Source organism: Protopterus annectens, chromosome 4.part0, assembly GCF_019279795.1.
Source record: "Protopterus annectens isolate FY-2018-M chromosome 4.part0, PAN1.0, whole genome shotgun sequence".
Lineage (NCBI taxonomy): Eukaryota > Metazoa > Chordata > Ceratodontiformes > Protopteridae > Protopterus > Protopterus annectens.
The window spans coordinates 336,627,662-336,650,409 of record NC_056733.1 but is presented as its reverse complement, the minus strand read 5'-3'; the positions used below and the strand labels follow the sequence as shown (position 1 = coordinate 336,650,409).

At 35.7% G+C, this 22,748-nt stretch overlaps 1 protein-coding gene across 1 annotated transcript in view; it reads left to right on the top strand.

The window, feature by feature from the left end:
* Positions 1-22,748, top strand: part of LOC122800252 (protein Daple-like) — a 475,569-nt gene that overhangs the window by 157,524 nt on the left and 295,297 nt on the right. Inside the window, exon 8 of the mRNA XM_044069743.1 lies at positions 22,602-22,714. Coding sequence (XP_043925678.1) covers positions 22,602-22,714 — 113 coding nt within the window. The remainder of the gene's footprint in view (positions 1-22,601; positions 22,715-22,748) is intronic.

Genomic DNA, 22,748 nt, shown 5'->3' with positions numbered 1-22,748 from the left:
TAGATCAGTTATAGTTAGATTTCTATCATCTTTTGATAAAGAGATGGTTCTTAAATCTGCTTAGATTAATGAGACAACTGTGCGTTTTGACAATGACTATTCTTCCTTGGTAATAGCTAAAAGAAAAGTTTTTCTGCCACTAATAAGGGAGCTTAAAAAAGCACAGTTTAAAACATGCCTTCTGTTTCCTGCCAAGCTAAAAATCTTCCTTCCTGATGGTCCTAAAATTTTTGATGACTTAGACTCTGCTTTACTGTTTATCAAAAAAAATAAGATTTTGGATAAAATAAAGGAAATGGAATGGGCTAGTCCTTCATTAAAGAGACTGGCAACTGAAACTTCGTGGAAGACTTCAGAGAAGAAGAAGAGACTAAAAAACAAATGATTTGTTCTATGTTTTTTTTTTTTCTCTCATCATTTTACTTCATTATTAATCTTTTAAATATAGTTCCTGCATTTCCAGAAAACCACAGATATTCTGAAAAAAGATTTAATCAAAGTTATTCTCTGTGTGCAAAGAAATGTTTTGTTTCATAACCAGTCAAAATATCTGAGGAACTAATAACAAGCTATTATTCAATTTGTTTCTCTTTCTGAAAAAGAGAAGTAAGGTCAGTAATTTGATACATTTTTTTTTTCGCTTTTTCTTCTCCTTTTCTTCTTTTCTTTGTTTAAACAATTACATTCTATTTAGATTATGTAGTGGGTAAAGGGTGGGGGAGGGCAGGGAGAAGAGTAATGAAAATATGATAAATGGAATAATAACATATTTATTCCTTGTAAAAGTTTATATGTTCTTCAAATGCTATTCCTAATTATACTTTCTTGATTATACTGCTTATGCTTGTTTGTAAATAATCTGTCATGCTTTAACTAATAATAATTAGACCTAAATAATAGTAAATAATATGTTTTATTTTTAACTCTATTAATATAAACAGTAAGTAATATTCCATTGTATATACTTCTTATAGCTTTCTTACATTTTTTTATTTCTGCTTTACACTCTTTTATTTTCTACTCTCTTTTTCTTTTCTTTATTCTTTCTCTTTATTTTTTTTTCATATTAATATATAGAAATGTTTTTGATCATATAGACACAGTAAATAATAAGATTTGCAATAAAATTGAGTTGAGACAAAAATATTGAGTTTTATTACTTATTAATAACTTTGGGCTTAATTTCACTTACATAGAGGCTGTAATAACCTGTAAAATACATCGCAAAGGTTTTGTCATGTTTAGATGCATTTACACTGCTAAATGAATGTTTGTCACTAGTTCTTAACAAGTTTCCCGCCAAAATGTTAAGGGAGACAATCTGGGATGTGGGCTACCTCATGAACAGTGTCCTCGAGTTGTTTCAAAAGCTTCAACTCTCAGAATTCTCACAGAGAAGCTGAAAGCAGTCAATTTGACCTTTGACCTAGATATCACACTGACACATTGCAGATTCAGGAAGAACACTCTACCAGGAAGTAGAACTGATGCAAATGCGACTATGTGAAGGAAAATGAACTCTTTAACATCTAAATGTGAGTTATTTTATATAATTACTTAAATATCTATGTTATAATTCATAAAATATGTCAGTTATAATGATTTTAAATGATGCAGTTTCTTGTAGTAAGTAAATGTCTTATTTTAGAAGGCATAGAAAATGAAACATTTATTCAAGTGTTTTTGAAAATCTACTTGACTGCAGCATACTAATCTGTGTTAAAACTTATGTTCCAAACATATACATTACTATAACTCATTTAATTCATCTGATTGACAAGCATAAATAACTTTATAACTCTATTCTGGAAGAAATTGTCATGTGATATATTTTAAAGCAGTAGTATAGACATACAAAATACAGATGGCTTTTTTTACAATAATGCAAGTGTTTCTGAGAATTTGCATAACTATGCAGTATGATTTATAACAATTTCTATAAATATAATATTTTATTCTATTGACAATAATGGGTATGAGTAAAATGCTCATATACAAGCAATTTAAGGTTTTTTTTTTGGATGTTGACTGCATTTACATGACAGAAAATAGATGCATCTTAATATATGTAATGTCTGAACCATATTAGCCAAAGTTTTTGATTTAAATGAATGTTAGAACTTATTTTTACATACTTTGAATAAATTAATATGTAAATATGCCTTCCTTTTTTTTTCTCTCTCTCTCTTTCTTTCACTCTCTCTCCCTCTTTCACGTCTTTTATTTCTCTCTCCTCTTGGTTCCTAATATCAAGATTATTTGAATGCTATTTGAATACAAGTGTATTATATTACATAGATGAATATAGTAGTATGAATAGTTTTTTAAAAAAAAAAGTTTATTTTAGTTTATATGATGCAGTTTTATCAAATGTGTAGTCTTGTCTTGCTAGATAATTGAATTGAAAGCTGTTAATTTAAGTTAAATATAACCAGTATTAAATTGATAAGTTGGTAGCTGAGGTACTGCTGCTTAGGGTAGGGGGTTAACTTGAGTGGTAAATACTACTCTAAGTTGGAGTTTTTAACTCCAGGCTGGATGCAAGGTTTAATCCTTACATTATTTTCACTTGTTCATTGTTATATGTATATAGTTTTGACATCCACAATATATTTTGTACACTCATTGTCACTACAAACAAAATTGAATCCTATACAAAATTCCATAAGAGATTCAATAAATACAGCTATATTTAAAGGTACACCTAAAGGAGGAGATATAACATTACTTATGTTGTTATTTGTTATTTTGATCATAAGATTCTTAAGTTTTAAAAATGCCAAATGATATCTTTAAAAGGAATTTCTTTAAACATTAATGGATTGAATAAATAGTGTAAAAGGGCAAGCCTAATAAGATACATTAATTTACATAAGACCAACTTAGTCTTCCTGCAAGAAACCCATCTCTTGAAAAAAGATATTGATAAACTAGCCACAAACAAATATACAGTATTGGTTAGTTCAGAGCACACTCAGAAAGAAAAGAGGAGTGGCTATTTTATGGAATAAAAGTATGCCCATTCCTAAAACCATTAAGTCTTATCAGGATGACAAAGGAATGTTTTGTATGGTTACAATACAAATTAATGGGAAGACTTACACTTTAATTAATGTATATTGGATACCTGGAATTGGTATTAATACAGTGAAACATCATCTTGATAAGATCATATCATTCTCTATAGGAGATATTATTTTAGCTGGTGACTTTAATTGTATACTACATGAAAGTGATACTACCACTATAGGAAAAAGAAGAATTACATCTAATGCAAAACATTTAAATGATTTTGCTAATTCTTATCATTTGAATGATATTAATAATCAGATAGATTCAAAATCATTACCATACACCTTTTTTCTAACAGATACAAAACTTATTCAAAAATAGATAGGGTCTTTATTTCTAACCAGATGGTAACAGATTTAATTAATTCCAAAATCATTTCATGTCCTATATCTGATCATAATTCAATTGTTTTTGAATTCATGATAAAAAATACCCATAATGTTCAGATCAAAAGGATACCAGCATACTTAACTCAACTAAAAGACTATAAAGAATATATACTTTCAGAAGTAAAACATTTTGTAGACATAAATAATACTCCTGAAGTCTCCATTGTCTATGTTTGGGATGCCTTAAAATCATATCTATATGGACAAAGTATCAGATGGTATAATAATAAAAGGAAATCTTGGGATAAGGAATTGTTAGATATTCAAAGTAAATTAGACTCTTATAAGCATAATAATAAAGAAAATATTATGGACAAGAAAGTTATTGAAGAAATAAACAAACTAAATGAGAAATACAAAGAAATTTTAACTCATAAAGTTAAAATAACTTTAGAGAAATACAAGTTTTGTCTTATTCAATAAGCCCCAAATACTTACATAGACTTAAAAATAAAACAAAAAGGTTGAATAAACAAAACCATATCAAAGAAATCTTTTCTCTAAGGAAAAGAAGAATGTTTCTAGTATACCAGAAATACTAGATGAATTTAGAAATCACTTTCACAAAATTAACCATAATAACATTAACATGGAACCTAAAGATAAAATAAAGGAGTTTATAACCACAAACATGAATAAAAAGCTTAATAAACAACAGATTAAACTATTGGACAAAAGTATTTCATATACAGAGGTTATTACACAAATAAATAAGCTTAAATCAAACAAAGCACCGGGTAATGATGGTATTATACCAGAGATATATAAAATCCTTTCTAAAAGTACATATTCATTAATACATAAGGGTTTATTTTGGCCCAAACTGAGTTAATAACCCCCATCTTGGCAATATACATTTATTTGCCAATTTTAAAACCTAATAAAGATCCAACTAGATGTACTTCATATCGCCCATCTCATTACTTAATGTTGATTATAAAATGTTTATGAGTATTTTTGCTGATAGATTGAAGATAATCATCCCCGGCATTATAGATATAGATCAGACAGGCTTCATTGTAAATAGAAATACTTTTGATAATATAAGAAGAACTTTAACTTTAATTGATTTTGCAAATAGGAAAAAGAAAGATTTAACACTTATTAGTCTTGATATAAGTTCAGCATTTGATTCAGTAAGTTGGGATTATCTGTTTACCTTACTGAAGTGCACAAACTTCTCAGATGCATTTGTAAATCTAATTGAGCATTTATACAAAGGAACATTGGCTTAAATTAAGGTAGGAACATATGTTTCACAAAAAAATACCCATTTTTAAAGGTACAAAACAAGGATGTCCACTTTCTCCACTATTATTCACTTTAATAATGGAGCCTTGGGCTAATTTGATCAGAAACAGTACTGACATAGAGGGTTTTGAAATAGATGAAAATACAACATCCAAAATTCAACTTTTTGCAGATGATGTTCTAATTACATCAGCAGGATCTAATTCTTCTATGCAGTCTCTATTTGATAAAATGATGAATTTTAAAAGTATTTCTGGTTTAATATTCAATGAAGAAAAAACTAAAATACTACCTATATATACACGAAAAAATATTCTTATTAGTGATTTTACTAAATATGTACCCAATTCAGGTCAGATAACTTATTTAGGTATAATACTATCTAAAGATATTAAATCTATTATATATAATAATTATAATACCTGTTTTCTTAATATACAAAATCTTTTTAATACCTGGAATAATATGTTTTTACTATGGAGGAGAGACTTACAATTATTAAAATGATAATATTCCCCAAGATTTTATACTTAATACAATCAATAATACTTCCACCTACAAAAATAATTATCAAGAAACTGAATACACTAATGTTAAATTTCCTATGGGCACCTAATAGACCCAGGATTGCATTAAAGAAACATACTAATAGCTGGTCTTAAGGGGGTATTTCTTTTCCAGACTTTAATTTATATACTATCTCTTCTATTGTAAAAGTTATTACTTTATTAATAGATCAGTCATATGTCGCAAAATGGAAATATTATTGGGAGCTAATTAGTATGCACTTCATGAAAATCTCCTTAACACATAAAAATATGATTGTAAATAACTCCATGTTATGGTTACTAAAGGAACTTTGTACTTCACCTATTACACCTAAACATATGGTTTGTTTCCCATTAAATATTATTATTAGCTATCCCTAAGTATAGGGAATGGAATTTTATTATATTCCCTATAATGTATGCTCAGGGTATGCTTTTGTCATCTACTTCTGAAGGAACTCATTTAGCTATAGATAATGATCTAAAGTACTGGTATCAGTTGATACCTGATAATAAAGTTAAAAATCTAGATTTCTTAAAACAAGAATTTGATCTAAGAGAAACTTGCTGGTTAGAGGTTCAGACCTTTAGACAACATCTCATTAATAAAATAGATCTAATGTCTATAACAGTTAAAGAATGTATTCCAACACTGATTGATTACTTGATATTATATTTACAACATAAAGTTTCTGATAAAGGTAAACTTTCATACATACATAAAATTATCAGACAAGAAACTTTTTACAGTGTAGATACATACTGGAATTATTTCCCTTCTATTTATGGGGAACCACCAAATCAACAAGATAAACAATATATATTGATCGCCTATAGAACTACGCCTTCCATTGTCTGGAGACTTTATACATGGAAATTTTACATAGATCTTTTTATACACCTTTGATGATGAATAAAATAAGTAATAAAGATAATCTGTGTAAGAGATGTAATGTAGAAATTAATGCTGACTGGGCTCATATGTTTTATGACTGTATAAAATTGAAAGAATACTGGAAGTCAATTAATGAATTTTTGCAGGCTCTTTTTACAGATAATTTCATTATTTCTAAATCTCTTATATTATTCAATACACCTGTACCTCAAAGTGTTAAAAAGGTTAAGCTTCCCTTGTTATGGTCTATTCTAGCAGTGGCTAGGAAAATAATAACCAGAAATTGGATTTCAGATACACCTCCTCAATGAATTTAAAAATGTTATAAATATAGTGTGCCATATGGAAATAAACACAATTAGGTCAAGAACAACTAGAAAAACATCTTATTATATTGTATGGGATAATTTACAAAATTTGTTAAAAAAATCCTAATTTCAATAGCATGGTATTTTAGTTTAATTAATTGATCTGATTGTAGTGGATGTCTTTGTAAATACTTTAGTTGTTTTGTTGAATGTTATAATCATATCTATTTTTAATTACTTGTATAAAATTGTTATGATATTTCTCTTGTATGTTAAAACAATAAACCTGTTTTGAAAAAAGAAAATATAAGCATAGAAATAGTGCCTGGTAAGAACGTAAAGCCAAAATCATACAGGAGTCCAGAATTCCAGAATCAAGCAATTAGGGAAGAGGCATAGAAAATGCTTAAATAAGAGGTCACAAAAGAATTTCAGTCAGCAGAATAGTTCAATTGAAGTGTTTCTTAAGTCTGATGAGTCTATAAGATTTTGTAGTGACTTCAGAAAGTTGAATAGCATATGTAAGTTTGATTCATATGCCACCTACTAAGTGAACAAACTAATTGAAAAATTGCATAAAACTACGTTTCTGTTCTCTTTGGACCTACTCAAACAGTATTAGGTCCACAAATCTAAGGAAAAAGTAGAATTTTTCACATGAATTCTGACCTTTGGTCTCCATGGAGCATTTGATGTATTCTAGAGGCTGATGGACAAAATTATAAGCCTCCTTCCTTGCTATGTAACACCTTACCTGGATGATGCAGTGATATTCTCTGAGGATGGGGAAAGACATCTGCCTAAAGTTCAAGCCAACTTGTTTTCCTTAGATCAAGCTAGGCTATCACCTAAACCAGCTAAGTGCAATTTGGCATGGCAGAAACTTGCTATTTAGGTTATGTAATAGGCTGAAGGTTAATAAAACCACAAGTTGAAAAGAATGAAGTCATACAAAACTGTCCCACACTGACCAATAAGAAGGAGATGGCTTTTGTCATGGCATACTACTATTAAAAATTTGTCCTGAAGTTTGCTGATGTTACATGCCTCTTGACTGACTTGGCTAAAGGTAAGACTCCCTTGAAAATAAAGTAGACAGATAAATGATAACTAGCCTTCAGACAATTAAATGTCATGCTGCATTTAGAACAGACTTCTTCAAACAGTTCCTGGTCTATGCTTATGCCCTGGAGGTAGACATAGATGCAGTTTTACCTCCGGTTATATAAGAGGATGAACATCCTATTTGCTACACCAGCCAAAAGTCCAGCTGCTAATAAACATGATTCAGCGACTGAAAGAGAGTGTCTTACAATTACTTTGGACCATGGCATGCTAAGTGCTACTTATATGGTAGAGATTTTGTACTAATTATAGACCATGCCTCATTAAAGTGATTGTACCTGCAAAAACACTATCTCCAAACTCTCCAAGTGCAAATTTAGGCATCATTAAATTTATCATCATTATTTAATCATCATTTAATTTTATGGTACATCACCAGCCTGGCTGTAGTCATTTAAAGGAGATAGGCTGTTGTGGTCCTACAGCCCATCACTGATTTTATGACTGGGGATGATGGACATATGATGCTGTGACTGCTAAGCCAGGGAAAACACCCTGGCTAATTTAGTAAAACTAGTAATGCTCTTCAGCGAGGAGTCAATGGGAAGTACAGAAGGGCAGGAAGTTAATGAGAATCAGCTGCTTTTGGATCTATAGCATGGTCACTTCCTGTGCTGAGGCCAGATTCCAGGTTCCCGATTCCTGATCTGAAACAGAAAGCCAAGCAGAAACTCCAGGGAGGAATGAGGGCAGTTGAAAGGTGTAAAGGTGTCCCTGTAAGAATTATGTAGAATCTATGAAATGAGAGGGAATGAAAGCTGTTACATGGTATATCACAGAAAGTCTTGTGAGGGGTTGAAAACATCTGCTTGTGTTAGCCACAGAGCAACTTTGTAAGTACTGTATGCTATGGATCCCTTAAGCTGATGGAAGGCTTGTGGAATTAATTTTGAAAACTGCTTGTTTGGATAAAGGGAATGATCCATTGCAGTCCTGCAATACTATTGTTCTGGAGCACTGTGGGGTAGAGTTATTTATGTTCATTGAAAATTCTGGAAAGACTAAATTGAAATGCTAATTTTTTTATTTGTTTGTTTTTGTTGTTCCCCATAGTCTGGAAAATAGGTGAACTTTTAATTTTCCCTTGTAAGCAAATATGTTTTAAATGTGAACAACTGTAAAACACTTCTTTTATACATATATAATGCATGGAACACCACAATTATGCTCTGAATTTGGAAAAAAAGATAACCCTTTGTTAATTGCCTTTCTGAGCACTGTTAAGCACTTGTTACTCCCTCTAGAGCATAACAGCTGCCTCTGCCATATTTGCCACTTTTGCCACACTTAATAATATGGCAGAGTGACGTGTCAAAGACATAGTTCCAGGTCACAGACGCACTGGTGGATGAGCTGCTTTAGTTTGAAAATTTAATATCACAGTGAAGTTCACTGCAGTTTGTGGTATTGTGTAAGCTAAGCCAACAGTGTGTTTTTCAAGGATGTTTCCCAATTTCTTCATTGCATTGCCGTCATGTTGTTAGTATATGTATATATATATATATATATATATATATATATATATATATATATATATATATATATATATATATATATATATATATATATATATATATACATATATCATACTATGCCATGATATACTATTGTTTGTTCTATTAATTTGTATTTATCTCTGATTTTTGTATTTTTATCATGTATGTGGAACTTTAATTGCCCAGTCAGACCAACCCATTAATCAAATATAAAATAAATAAAAAAAAAAAAAAAAAAAAATATATATATATATATATATATATATATATATATATATATATATATACATACATACACATAGACATAAATATAATTTAGGGGGTGTGGGGGCTCCTCCACATGGAGGTGCATGGGAGCTTTTTTTGTATGCTTTTTACTGGGAAACAGGGCAAACCAGTGTCAACTAGCTTTTAAAACTGTTCATTCCTCAGAAGAACAATTCCCTTCTGCTCACTGTTTTGTGGTAGCTCTAAGTAATTTATGGCAAAAACCATAACACAATGCACACTAAACACTGCTACACCTTTTTTTCTGTAAGTGCATGCAATACTTGGAGCAGATAAAGATTCATGCACTGCAAAGCATTATGATCAGATTTTCCATTCATAACTCTTATTATGTTTTCTCATCATGGAAGTCAAGATTCAGAATGGACCCTGTTATAAGACCCATTTACTACTGAACTTTGTTTCTACCTGCAAATCCTAATATTTTATAACTTTGTATATACTGCAGTTACTGGAGATCAATGCTACTTTACCTTTTGTACTGTTGGTAATGGGTGATCTCATGTGATGTAGACTTCATCATTTTATATGTTGCTTTGTTGCTCATGTTTCCAGTGTTTTTCAGCTATTTCAGTATTATAATGTTTGCACAACAGTCTTGCCACATTATTATGCCTTTCAGTATACAGTCTTTCTGCCATTAGTATGTCACAACCAGCAACAAAGTGTGCAATTGTTTCCAGTTCTGTTTTACAAACCTACATTTGTCTGTATCTCCCACATTTTCAATGGACTTTGTAAACCAAAGTGTACATAGTCCATTATCTTAGGCCACCAATATTAACCTTTCATCTTTTGGTTTGAATTTGCCTCTCCTTAACCATTCCTGTGTTTGATCCTGATCAACATGAGGTTGTTCCAGGAGTTTTCTATGCTTACAACTATATTTATGCATTTTCCACATTTCTTGCCTTCTTATCTAATCCTTCATCTTGTATTCTTTCTTTTGTTTTTTAGCACATTCAGTTTCTGCCTGATTTTTTTCTACTTCTGGTTTAATTTCCTTTCCCGCTTGATGCTGATATGCTTCTGCTAGACTAAGCAGGGAAGTCATCTTAGATTTATTCTCCTTATGTTTCAAAACTTTCACTATGTTTGAGTCTTATGAGGTCAGCAGGTATGTATGCAGCCCCACGATTGCATATCTATACATGTAATCAATTTCAAGGAAGCCCATACTTCCTTTGGAATGGGAAATATATAATCTTGGTATACACCGATTTTTATAAATCATTTGATGAGCATTAAGCATCCTTCTTGTTTTCCTGTGTAATCTATCCAACAACTCAATCACTCCAAAACTGTAAGTTAGAACAGGAAGAGCAAATTGGTTTATTGCTTGAACTTTGTTCCTAGATGTCAACGCTTTCAGGATTAATTGAAGTCTTCTAAAATATTCCTTACTAAGTTTTATTCGCATTCATTTATGTTTTATTGTTGATCCTTTATCAGTTCCCAAATATTAATACACTCCCTCTTGCTCAAGTTCTTTTATATCACATTTTTGTCCCAAACTGATGTTTTCTTGGTGCTGCAGTTTTCCTGCTTTAAAGGTTGCTTTTTCACATTTATCAAGACCAAATGACATTCTTGTATCATCTGAAAAAGTTTTGCCAACCTGCAGTTGTGCTTTCAGTTCCTCGTCTGATGAGCTATACAGTTTCAAATCATCTACAAAGAGAAGATGAGAAGTCTTTGCATTTTGTTGCTTTCTGGGAGCCAAATTATAGCCATGACCTAATCTGTTAAGCAAACAGCTTAATAGGTTAAGGGCAAGGCTAAAGAGCAGTGGTGACAGAGAGTCACCATGGGATATCCCCCTTTGAATTTTTATCCCTGGAATAATAATTTGCCTCATCATGGCTTAACTGCAAAGTGGTTTGCCACTGTTTCATGGTCACTGTGATGTAGTTTATCAGTGTAGGGTGTATCTTACACATTTTAAGCACTCTTTTATCCATGAATGTGAGATATTGTCAAATGCTTTTTTTGTAGTTTATCCATGCCATACTTCCATTTTTCACAGTTCTCCACTATGATTTTATTTAACAACAAATGATTCTTTGTTCCATATGATATTCTTTTATTACCCTTTTGTTCTATTGCCATAACTGAGTTTTCTTCTAAATGACTATAAACTCTGTCGGCATCATTTCCAGTGTATAGTTTATACGTCGTTGGAATGCAAGTTATTGGTTTATAGTTTTTAAGGCAGCTTTCGGGTTCACTCTTAAGTAGGAGAATTATTTTTCCTTTTGTTAGCCAGGCTGGTGTCTGTTCAGGGTGCGCATATAAATAGCTATTACTCATGGCTAAATCTATGTGCAATGATGTTAGTTCTTTTATATGACATTCTTGTCCCAAACTGATGTTTTCTTGGTGCTGCAGCTTTTCTGCTTTAAAGGTTGCTTTTTCACATTTATCAAGACCAAATGACATTCTTATATCATCTGAAAACGTTTTGACTACTTGCAGTTGTGCTTTCAGTTAGATACTGCATATGGGCCTGGGGTTTTCCACTTAGAGGCTTTTCTTAACTTTGTTTAATCTCTCTGGCCGTTACTTTATCCCGTTTCATATCCTGTACATTTGAACTTCTTATTCTTTCTTTTACTTCTTCTATCCATTTAGCATCTTTATGTTCCACAGGATTTTCATAAATATTTCTCTAAAATGTATCTATTTTTCTTTTTTTGGCAGTCTTTAAATTCCTTTTACCTTGTTTCTAAATTCTCTATAAAACTTTTTTGGGTCATCAATAAATTGCTTATTTTGTACGATTCATTTATATTTATCTGTGTATATTCTAACTTTTTCTGCTTGTGCTGATATTTTTAGTTTATTATTTGTGACAGTGCATGATAAATCCTGATCCATTATAATACTGTGCATTGCTTTTATCACTTCTTTCTTTCTGAGTATTTTTGTTGATCTGTTCCCTCTTCTATACTCCTCTAACAGTGATACTTTTTGTCGTAACTGCTTTATAATTTTCTCTATTCAGTACTTCCATGATGGTATTTGATTTCTCCCCATCCTTTCCCTTACTATCCAGTGTTCTTGTGGTAGGACTTTATCTGTTATTAATTTGGCTGCACAGTAAGGTATCCTGTTTACTTCTGTTATATCGCATGAATCTCTATGGACAGTCCTAATTACTGTGTTCATTTGTTTTATCAAACTTCTAATTTTTTTAATTTTGTTGACCTTTTGCAGTCTATTTCTGTCATTGATTTTAATATGTCTATCCATCTCTATTAAATCAAGCAACTCTTATTTTAGATAATTTTCTAATAAAATGAGGGCACATTCTTTGTTCTCCATTTCCTGCGGACATTCTATAGAAAGTTCCAGAGCATCATCCTGTGCCACGTTCTCTTCGGTTTCACCCTCTGTCTTCCATTGCTCTTTCATATGGGAACTCAGTGGCCTATCACTGTGATTTTGACTTTCTTCACCTTTATATTTGGGTCACATGATAAGTAGGTTATCATCAGAGGCACAGTCATAATCATCTCTAAGATTTTGTGACAACAGGCATCAAACTCAGTGAAGCTGTCAACTTGTCCTAAAGTCTGTTAATATACTCTGAGAATACCCACATTTTTCCAGTATTATTAACTACAAATGCAGCATGCCATTTTATTTAGTCAAACTTATGGATATAATAGTCATTTTTTCCTCAGGTCTAGAAACCTTTGTCTTCTGCTTACTGAAAAGCTAATTTCATATGCCTTTTACAAACATACCTTTCAAGTGAATCATGAACTTTTTATCGTTACTTGGTGTCACAAGGCAGAATAATTAAAATATTGTGTTGAAGTTTTAGAGGGCAGTGCCTACATATGGGTTTGAGAATGAAGCCTTACAGCATAGTTTAACAATAACCCACCACTGTGTGTGCGTAACTTAGCATTTACCCACAGTGGGCATGGTTCCCGAGTAAGTAAACAAAGCAAACCATGAGTAAGTACTGAGTTACCTCCACACAAAAGTGGATTATTGCTATTTTACAATGTCAGTATTTAAGAAATAAAAGTGTTACCTTTTCTAAATAATGTTATATAAAAGAACTTTTGTATTCTTCCACTGGGTTGTGGTAGTATGAGACATTCAAAATATGTACGCGTGTGCTCTTCTGTAGAGAGTACTTACCTGGATCTGGCTTTTTGTTTTCATGTATGTTGTTTACATTGTTGCTTTAGAATTGCTGTATGTCTGCATTTACCTAGATTATGCAGATGTTTACATCACACTTTTTGGCCTGTTCTTCATAAAACTGTAGTTTTTTGGCAATCAATAAATTATAACAGACATGTCCCTAAAAATGTGAGAGGTTCCAAGAGGTTCCGAGGTGTGACATGGTGTTGTTTGCAGAGGCACTCCTGCCATTAAGAATCCTTTCAATGTGTCAGATTATTCTGCTCCATAGAGCAGTTTACGTCAGTGGCGTTTTTTTGACAGCTTACTTTCTCTACTTAGCGGTATGGGCAGGGTGGAGAAAATATTTTAACTGAACTTCTGGTGGAGAAAATCAATATTTAACAAGTAGGCTGATTTGTCTGTCCAATCAGTGTGCACATTTTGAATATAAAATTAGCTTATTTAGTTTTGGTTTCAGCTCTTTTAGTTGAGTTTTAGCTTTTAGAAAAGGGTAGAATTCAGCATATCTTTTAAATATTACCTAGTACACTTTAACAGTTAACAGATGAAGATGCTTTTCATAAAGGAGCATTTTCTGAATGAATGTTTAAAATTTGTCTAGCATTATTGAGTATATAGTAATGGTCTAAAGAGGGGAATACAGGCAGTCTGGCCAAACTTATTTCTGTTGGTATATGCAAGATTTATAACTTGCACTCTGGTTGTGCTGTCCAAGCAACATGTATGTTTTGAATAAGAATAACCCTTTGTTGTATAATTTCCGATAATGATTCTGTCATTTCATTCACCATAGTGAATCCTTTACAGTACCTCTTTAGTACAGCTTCCTTGATGAAACACACTGACAAAATTCTGTTATGTTGTCCTCTCTTGCCTTCATTCTTGTGGTTGGGTTTGGAACTGAGCATCGGTTCTGACTCTGCCGCATACTAAAGCTCGAGAGCTCTCACTGGCTCGAGATATTCTCAGGGTATATTCATTATATCCCATTATGCCTAGCGGCTGTTCCCCAGATCTCATTTGCCGCTTACATCTTCAGGATTGCTCTTCGCTGGCTCAGGCTAAATGACTTTATTTTTTGTATTTCATTGTGGTTAATAGTACATTTCTAACTGCTTATTTCCTTTACACGACGTAGTTACCCTTTTTCACCAAGTCTTTCTTTCTATCCCTGTTTATTGACTTAACTTGAACTCCTTCTTCCTTCTTAAGGTCTACTTGGCGCTGCCCAGAGGAATCCATTTTAGTTAGAAGATTTCCTCCCCCTTTTTCCTCTTCCCGTTTCACCATTTAAGTTAGAGGTGTCTCCTCAATTGGGGGAGTGCGTCGTTTAAGTTAGAGACCCTCCTCTAACTTTTTTTCTAACGTCCCTACACCTGTCTTTTATATATATATATATATATATATATATATATATATATATATATATATAAATCTATAGGTACTTTTCCGTTATCAGGGCAACAGTTCTAATGTGGTAGCACAAATGAGCTAAGTTAAAGTCTGTTTAATGTGATACAGCAATATTTAAAATGTCTCTGATTTGCAGTCTTTTTCCCTCACTATGTTTGGCTTTGTCTCACATTCCTGAAAGAACCAAGAGTACTGAATTTGCCACCGATCAGTGATGGTGACTAATAGCAGTTAAAATGCATCTGAAGAATACTGCTGTGAGTGCCAAAGGCCGACAGTTTAAAGAATCTGAAAAAAGAATGCCACACCTCGGTGCCCTCTGTCCTGCGAGCTGTGACACCGCCACTGGGCCAGCCTGCAGGGCTGACCTGAAATGTACATTGTCTTTTAGGTAGCTCAATGTGGCAGCATGCGATTTCCACGGACTCAGATTTGCAATTTTTTTTTTTTTATTACTATTCTTTACTTACTTATTTGCTTTGTTGGCTGGGAAACAGAATCTCAGTGGACTTGTGGAACAGCTTAAATAAGCTGTAGAGGCTTAAACTGTGTGCCTCTAGGCAGCTTCAATTGCAGGTAACAGAGTAAGTGAAAAAAATCACTTGGCAGTTACACCACACTTGCTGGTTTACAGTGCCATTTGCACTAGTGTCACTAAACACGGCAAGGTACATTTTACAGGGAAACAAAAACACTGCAGGAAACAGGTGAAAGGGAAGCCGTTTCCTCAATAGGAAGTGATAGAAAGTAGGGTCAATTATGGTTACTGAAGGGGGAGGAGATGAAGGACTTTTCTGTTATCAGGGCGACATTTGTAAGGTGTGCTTGGAATATTAGCAGGTGCTTGCAATTATTTCACAGCTCCTAATGACGATCCTCAGTGGTTCATTACCAATTCAGACATTTTAGGAGAAACAGACCAAAAATACCACACAAATTTGGAGACTGTCTGCAAAATGACAGACATCTGACAGGTATACCTCTCCCCCTTTATGCGGTGGTATTGTCAACAAAGCCAAAAGGAATCTGGGTTGACAGACAAAGATCACAGGCAGGATTAATGAACAACTAATCATAATTTATAAATACAAATAACTTACTCACATTTAAAAATGTGTGCGTGGGTGCTACCGCATTAGAAGTGTTGCCCCAAAAACAGAAAAGTACCTATATATATATATATATATATATATATATATATATATATATATATATATATATTGGCTTTTACTATCCTTGCTTAATTGTGAATTGGTGTTGGTACTGTGTGTTTGTTACCAAAATAGTTATTTTTTTCTTGACTTTAGTACCTTTTGTTAGTCATGATGTCTAAAGAAGTTAAGCAGTCAGGATTTAAAAAGTGTGACTCGTGCACACAGAAAATGTTTCTTACTGATAGTCACACCAGCTGTGTGTACTGTCTCGTTGCCATCCACCTGCAGGATTCCTGTTCGATCTGTCATGGGTTCAGTTCCAGGGTGCTGCAGGAAAGGAAAAACAAACTTATTCTCAGGGATTTATTGAAAGGAATTGTTAAAATGTAGATAGTTTAAATAAGGTACAGAATTGAAGATTTTCAGAGAGTAATAAGAAAACCCAATGTGGAAACCCACCAATGCACTATTATTAATACATATAATTCACATTCTTTTTCTTTTTTTGTTTTGTGCTTTATTACACAAAAACATTAGAGGAGGGATATAGACATTAGAGAGAGACATACTTTTAGTTATACATACATATTGTAGATACATAGCTATAGTCTATTACTATTTTATCGTTATTACTAACAACAGTTTATTTTATTATTTTATATTTTTGTTTTGTGTTTTGTTTATATATTGTTTTTTATGCATGCATATTTTTTTTTTTTGTATTTTATATATATATTTTTCTATATGTAGCCTTTTTTTACATTTATACATTTATAAGTTATATAGCTTTAATGCCTTAATTGACCTGTGACATCAGTGATTTATTGAAAGGACCCTTTGATACAGTAGTCGAAGGCAGTCAGGCTTCAAAAACCGTAGACAAAACTCCAAAACTTTTTTGGCTCCGGGCTCGGAGTCATGGAAGAGACATGACCGACCTATTTCTTTGGAACCAATACCTAGTGTTTCCGACAGACAAAAGTCTACTTCGGTTCCACCTTTGTCTTCAGAGCCATCAAGCAGTAAAAAAAGGAGTCGGTCACTGTCATTGGAACTGATTTAGTTGGTGCAGCAGTCTCCCTTGCTTCAATCCGTGGCTGGTAGCCATAAGTCCTCCCATTCCTTTAGTTCCTCTCAGAGCCTTTCGGATGATGATGTGGACTGAGTGGTGAGAAAGTTGCTTCGTGCACCGGCCTTGGCAAAAATTCTTTCCAGCCCAGCCCAGAAGGTCATGGAGCCGACTCCAGTAGTGTGTTTACCTTCGGTTCCTCCTCTGATTCAGTTGAGTTCGGAGCCAGAATGCTTGGAAGTCCTTGTGGTTGAACCTTCGGTTCCAAAGTCTGCTCCTGAACTTTCGGTGCCGATGTCAGCTCTGACCACTTTGATGCCGTCTTCTGTCGAAGGCTCTGGGGGATGAAACTCCCTTATTGGCTCCTGGGGGAGAGTAGGACTGGACCCTTGTCGTATCTGACTCTTCCACTCAGAGCTTCATCGCAGGTCAGTACGGCACCCACATCCTCAAAGCCCTTGTCCTTGGTTCAGGGGAGATCTCCTGGCTCCTTGGACCAGGAGTCTCTCTTAGCTCTGGATCAGGGTGTCTTTGAGGTGATGAGGAGTGTGCTTTCCTCTGAGACTGTGCAACCCTCTGCTACAGCTATTCTTCCCCCCAAGAGCCTGGTGTCAACCTCTACATCACTACTCCAATCCCTGTGTAGAAAACCAATGCCCCAGGATGCCCCAATGGGTGAAGCCCTCTCTTCCAAAACCTCTCCGGAACATCCCCCTAAAGAGGTCCCTCGGAAGTGAATGTGTAAGAGGAAACACATAGACTCCCTCAAGTCTGTCACGTGTGATACCGACTTATAGGAATTGGAAGGGTCCCCATGGTCACCCTCTGAGTATGTCTCATTTTCAGACATCTTAGAGATCCTGAAACAGAGAGGTGGCTGGAAAGCCCTTTCCCCTTCTGAGGATGAGTCAATATACCTGGAGGCTTTTGGTTCATGACCCTCCACCTCTTGGATGTCTCCGCCTTTTGACCAGCTGCTGGGTGTGGTCAGTCAGAAGGCGTGGGGCTCTCCAGAATCTGTGGAGCCAGTTCCGAAGAGGCCAAACAAATTCATCACAGTCCCAGAGGGCAAACAGTTTCTAACAAAAGGAGTCCTGGTAGATGCTATGGTGGTGGCAGTGGCCACTAATAAGGAACTTGCTGAAACTTCTGCATCTGTCCACCCACCGAATAAGGAATCTTGTAAGATGGACAGATATGGGAAGTGTATGTTTTCTTCAGCAGCCTTTACCCTTAGGTCACTGAACTACCTAACCCATTTTACTAGCTTGCAGAGGGATCTCCTTAAGGAGTTAGGAGATACCCTACAATCTGCTACAGCTCAGGGGTTATCTGACAAAATTAACTCTCAGCTTGCGACCTTAACCTCTATTACTAACTCATCCATGTGCCTCATTTCCTATGCAGCTGATGGAGAGAGTAGGGCAGCAGGTACAGGAATAGCTCTAACGAGACATTCCTGGTCTTTGTGATTTTGCTGAACCCTTCAAGTTTTCCTTTAATGATGCCCCTTTTGATGGCTTGCCCCTGTTCGGGACAAAAATGAAAGAGACCCTAACCAGGAGTGAGCGGGATGGCAAGACTCTTTCTGCTGTGGGAGTATATTTTTCTGCCCCAATAAGGCCCAATCCCAAGGGCCAGAAGAGCGGAAAGATGTGGTTCTGGAAATCCATACGAGCCTCGCGGACACTTGTGGTGATTTTTCCCTCATGGGCAGAGGGAAAATAACAACAGAAGATGCTGCCCATGCAGCAGAGGGGGTCCGCAGAACCAGGGTGACAGAGATACGTTCTCAGTTAGACCCTTCCAGCACTCCTGAAAGGAGGCCCACCTGCTACCTCTGGAGGCAGTCAGGGGGAGATTATCACTTTACCCAAAAGCCTGGCTAGACTTAACTCAAGACCATTGGGTACAGTCCATCATATCCAGAGGATACAAAATTCCTTTCTCCCATTCACCACTTCCATCAAAGTCCATCCCAGACATTCCACCCAGTCAAAGGGATAAAGGAACCCTAGAGATCCAAAGGTTGCTAGAAAAAAGAGCCATTCAAGAAGTCCCTGCAGACCAAGTCAAATCCTTAATTTACTCAAAGGTCTTTTTAGTTCCGAAAAAGACAGGGGACTGGAGACCAGTTCTAGATCTCAGCAGACTAAACAAGTCTGTCAAAAAGACAAAGTTCCAGATGGTAACACTGCAGTCTATACTCCCTTTTTTGGGACAAGACAATTGGATGTGCTCAATAGATCTACAGGATGCATATTACCATATAAACATGGACAGCCGATCCAGAAGGTATCTAAACTTCTGGCTGGGAGCCAGTCATTACCAGTTCAGAGCTCTGCCCTTTGGTCTCACTACAGCCCCCAGAATGTTTACCAAGTGCATGTCAGTAGTTACGGCTCACCTGAGGCCTCTAGGATTCTGGGTGTTTCCATACTTAGATGACTGACTCCTGACCACCACCACCAAGCGTCTACTAACCAGAACAAGAGACTCCACCATTCATCTCTGCTCTCAGCTGGGTATTATGGTAAACTTAGGAAAATCTGTCTTGTTTCCATCTCAGCATATTACCTTTATAGGGGTAGACGTAGACACAAGAAATATGGTGGCAAAACTGCCTCATGAAAGAGTGCAAATGCTATATCACCAAGTCTCCATACTAATCAAGAAGAAAAAAGTACAAGCCAAATTTGTCCTCAAAGTCCTAGGTTCAATGGCGACAATCACATCAGTTCCACTGGCACATCTACACATTTGAATATTGCAGTGGCTTCTTTTTGCCCAGTGGTCTAAGCAGGAGTTGCCTATGTCTCACAAAATTCTCATCACAAACATCTGCAGGAAGGACCTACAATGGTGGCTTCATTCTGACCAGGTAACTCGGGGCAGACCATTTGTACGTCCTCATCCCGTAGCCACAGTGACCACGGACGCTTCCCAGATAGGGTGGGGGGGCATTATCTGGGACATACGGTCCAAGGGACTTGGCAGGAACATGAGTATCACTTGCACATAAATGTCCTAGAGATGAGGGTGGTGCTTCTGGAGTTACAAGCATTTCACAGCTCTCTACTGACAGGTACTATTGCAATTCAAATAGACAATATGTCAGTGGTATGGTACATCAGCAAGCAAGGGGGAACCAAATCCTACACCCTATGCTGGGAGGCTCAAAGGGTATGGCAATGGGCAATTTCTTCTCAACATTTTCTGACTGCAACGCATGTGGCAGGGGAATCCAATGTAATAGCAGACAGGTTGAGCAGAGTGATCCTTATGCCTCACGAGTGGTATCTGAATCAAAACATTGCAAACAAAATTTTTCTCAAGTGGGGCATTCAACTAGCCTTGCTGCTACCTCTTTGCCACATCCATCAACACCAAATGCAGCAGCTACTTTGCCCTAGTCCCCCCTCTGGGGGAGTCATCAAGGGATGCACTTGTGCATGATTGGCCCCTAACCTTCTGTATGCATTTCCCCCATTTTCATTAATACCCAAGGTACTCTAGAAAGCCAAGTCATTGAGTCGCAAGCTAATTCTCATTGCCCCTTACTGGCCTCAACAAATATGGTTTCCCTTCCTATGGCCCCATCTTCTGGAGGAGCCCTGGATCCTGGACACAGTGCCAGACCTCCTGACTCATCAGTCAGGAACACTCCACCCCTCCCTTCAAAATCTCAAGCTGACAGTTTGGTTACTCCACTTCCAGTCTTAGCCAGGCTTCCAGATTTATCCCTGACAGTAAAGCACATTCTGGTTTCATCACACAAGACTACAACTAGATAACTTTATGCAAATAAATGGAAGAGGTTCTCTTATTGGGCAGACAGAAACAACATAGATCCCTTTACAGCTCCTGTATCTGTGATTCTTGAATTCTTAATGGAAATTTTTGGTCAAGGTGCAGCAGCAACCATGGTAATAGTGCAACTAGCTGCTATTTGAAATTACCATGTCGGAGACATGGGGTCGAACATCATGTCCCATAGATTATGCAAAGTCTTTCTCAGGGGCACTTCTCTTCTAAGGCCTCCCTTAAGAGAACTTCCTCCTCCATGGGATCTCAATTTGGTATTATTGTCCTTGACCTCACCCACCCCCCTTTGAACCAGCTCATCATGTTCACTAAAGTTCTTTTCTTGGAAGACAATCTTTTTAACAGCAATTACCTCCACTAGAAGAGTATCAGAATAGCAAGCTCTGTCTATTCATCCTCCCTATTTAATAATTCCATAAAGACAAAGTTTCCCTCAGAACAAATCCTTCCTTTCTACCAAAAGTTTGTTCTGAGGCCAATTTGAACCAGTCTGCTGAGTTACCTGTATTTTTCCCTAATTATGGCAACAAGGCAGAATACAAGCTTCATCAGTTGGACGTGCTTAGCAACTACATTTTTATGTACGTAGGACCAAAGAATTTTGAAAATCTGATCAACTCTTTGTGTCTTTTTTCAGACAACAGGAAAGGTGTTCCAGTTTCAAAGGTCATCTTATCAAAACAGCTCACAGATACTGTCACTTATGTCTATAACCTGCATAACAAATATCTGCCAGGCAAAATTACAGGGCATTCAACTAGAGCCATGGCTACTTCTACTGCCTTCCAAGCTAAACTTCCTTTGGACTCAGTTTGTGCAGCTGCCACATGGGTCAACCCTCATACCTTTATTTCTCATTACAAAGTAGATGTGGCCTCCTGGAACAGGGCTTCCTTTGGATCCACAGTTCTGAAGAGTTTATTCCCTTGAGCCACCCAAGATGAAGGTGCTGGGGACACTGTCCCAACCAGCAAGAATGAAGGTGAGATAAGACAACATAACATAAAGAAGTTATGTACTCACCATAACGTTCCATGTTTGTTGTCCATGATCTTGCCTTCATTCTTGCGACCCACCCTCCTTTCCCCCTTCTGAGAGGATCAAGAGGAACTATAAATTGGCTATAGGTGCCTGACTCCCTTCATGCCTGTTTCACAGTAGGGGCAGCACATCTATTTCATTTTGTTTTTATGGGATGAGTTGGTATACTCTAGTGTTAGTTCTAAAATGAGATCTGGAGAATAGCTGCTAGGCATCATGGGATATAGTGTAGACTCGAGCCAGTGAGAGCTCTCGAGCTTTAGTATACAGCCGAGTCAGAACCGATGCTCGGTTCTGAACCCAACCAGCAAGAATGAAGGCGAGATCATGGACAACAAACATGGAACATTATGGTGAGTACATAACTTCTATTTTTGCATGTTTTTAATGACTTTCTTGAAGCACGAGCAATACTGCGGTTCTTATTTCCAGTTCTCTTCCCCTTTTCCCATGTTATATTTTTTCAGTGTTTATGACAGCCATTCTTGCAGCATTCTGTCTACCTCAAGACTGCATATTTGATACAGACTAGTGCTTTTTAACATTTTTTTCTTTAATTTCAGGAAGCAGCCCAGCAACTTGATGCCTTGAAATCAGTTATTGATATAAATGAAAATGAAGTTGAAGGTGTAGAATGTCAGCTACGAGAAAGCCATAAAAAGGTGGAAGAAGTCAGGTAAGGATATTTCAATCATGTTAAAATAAAAATT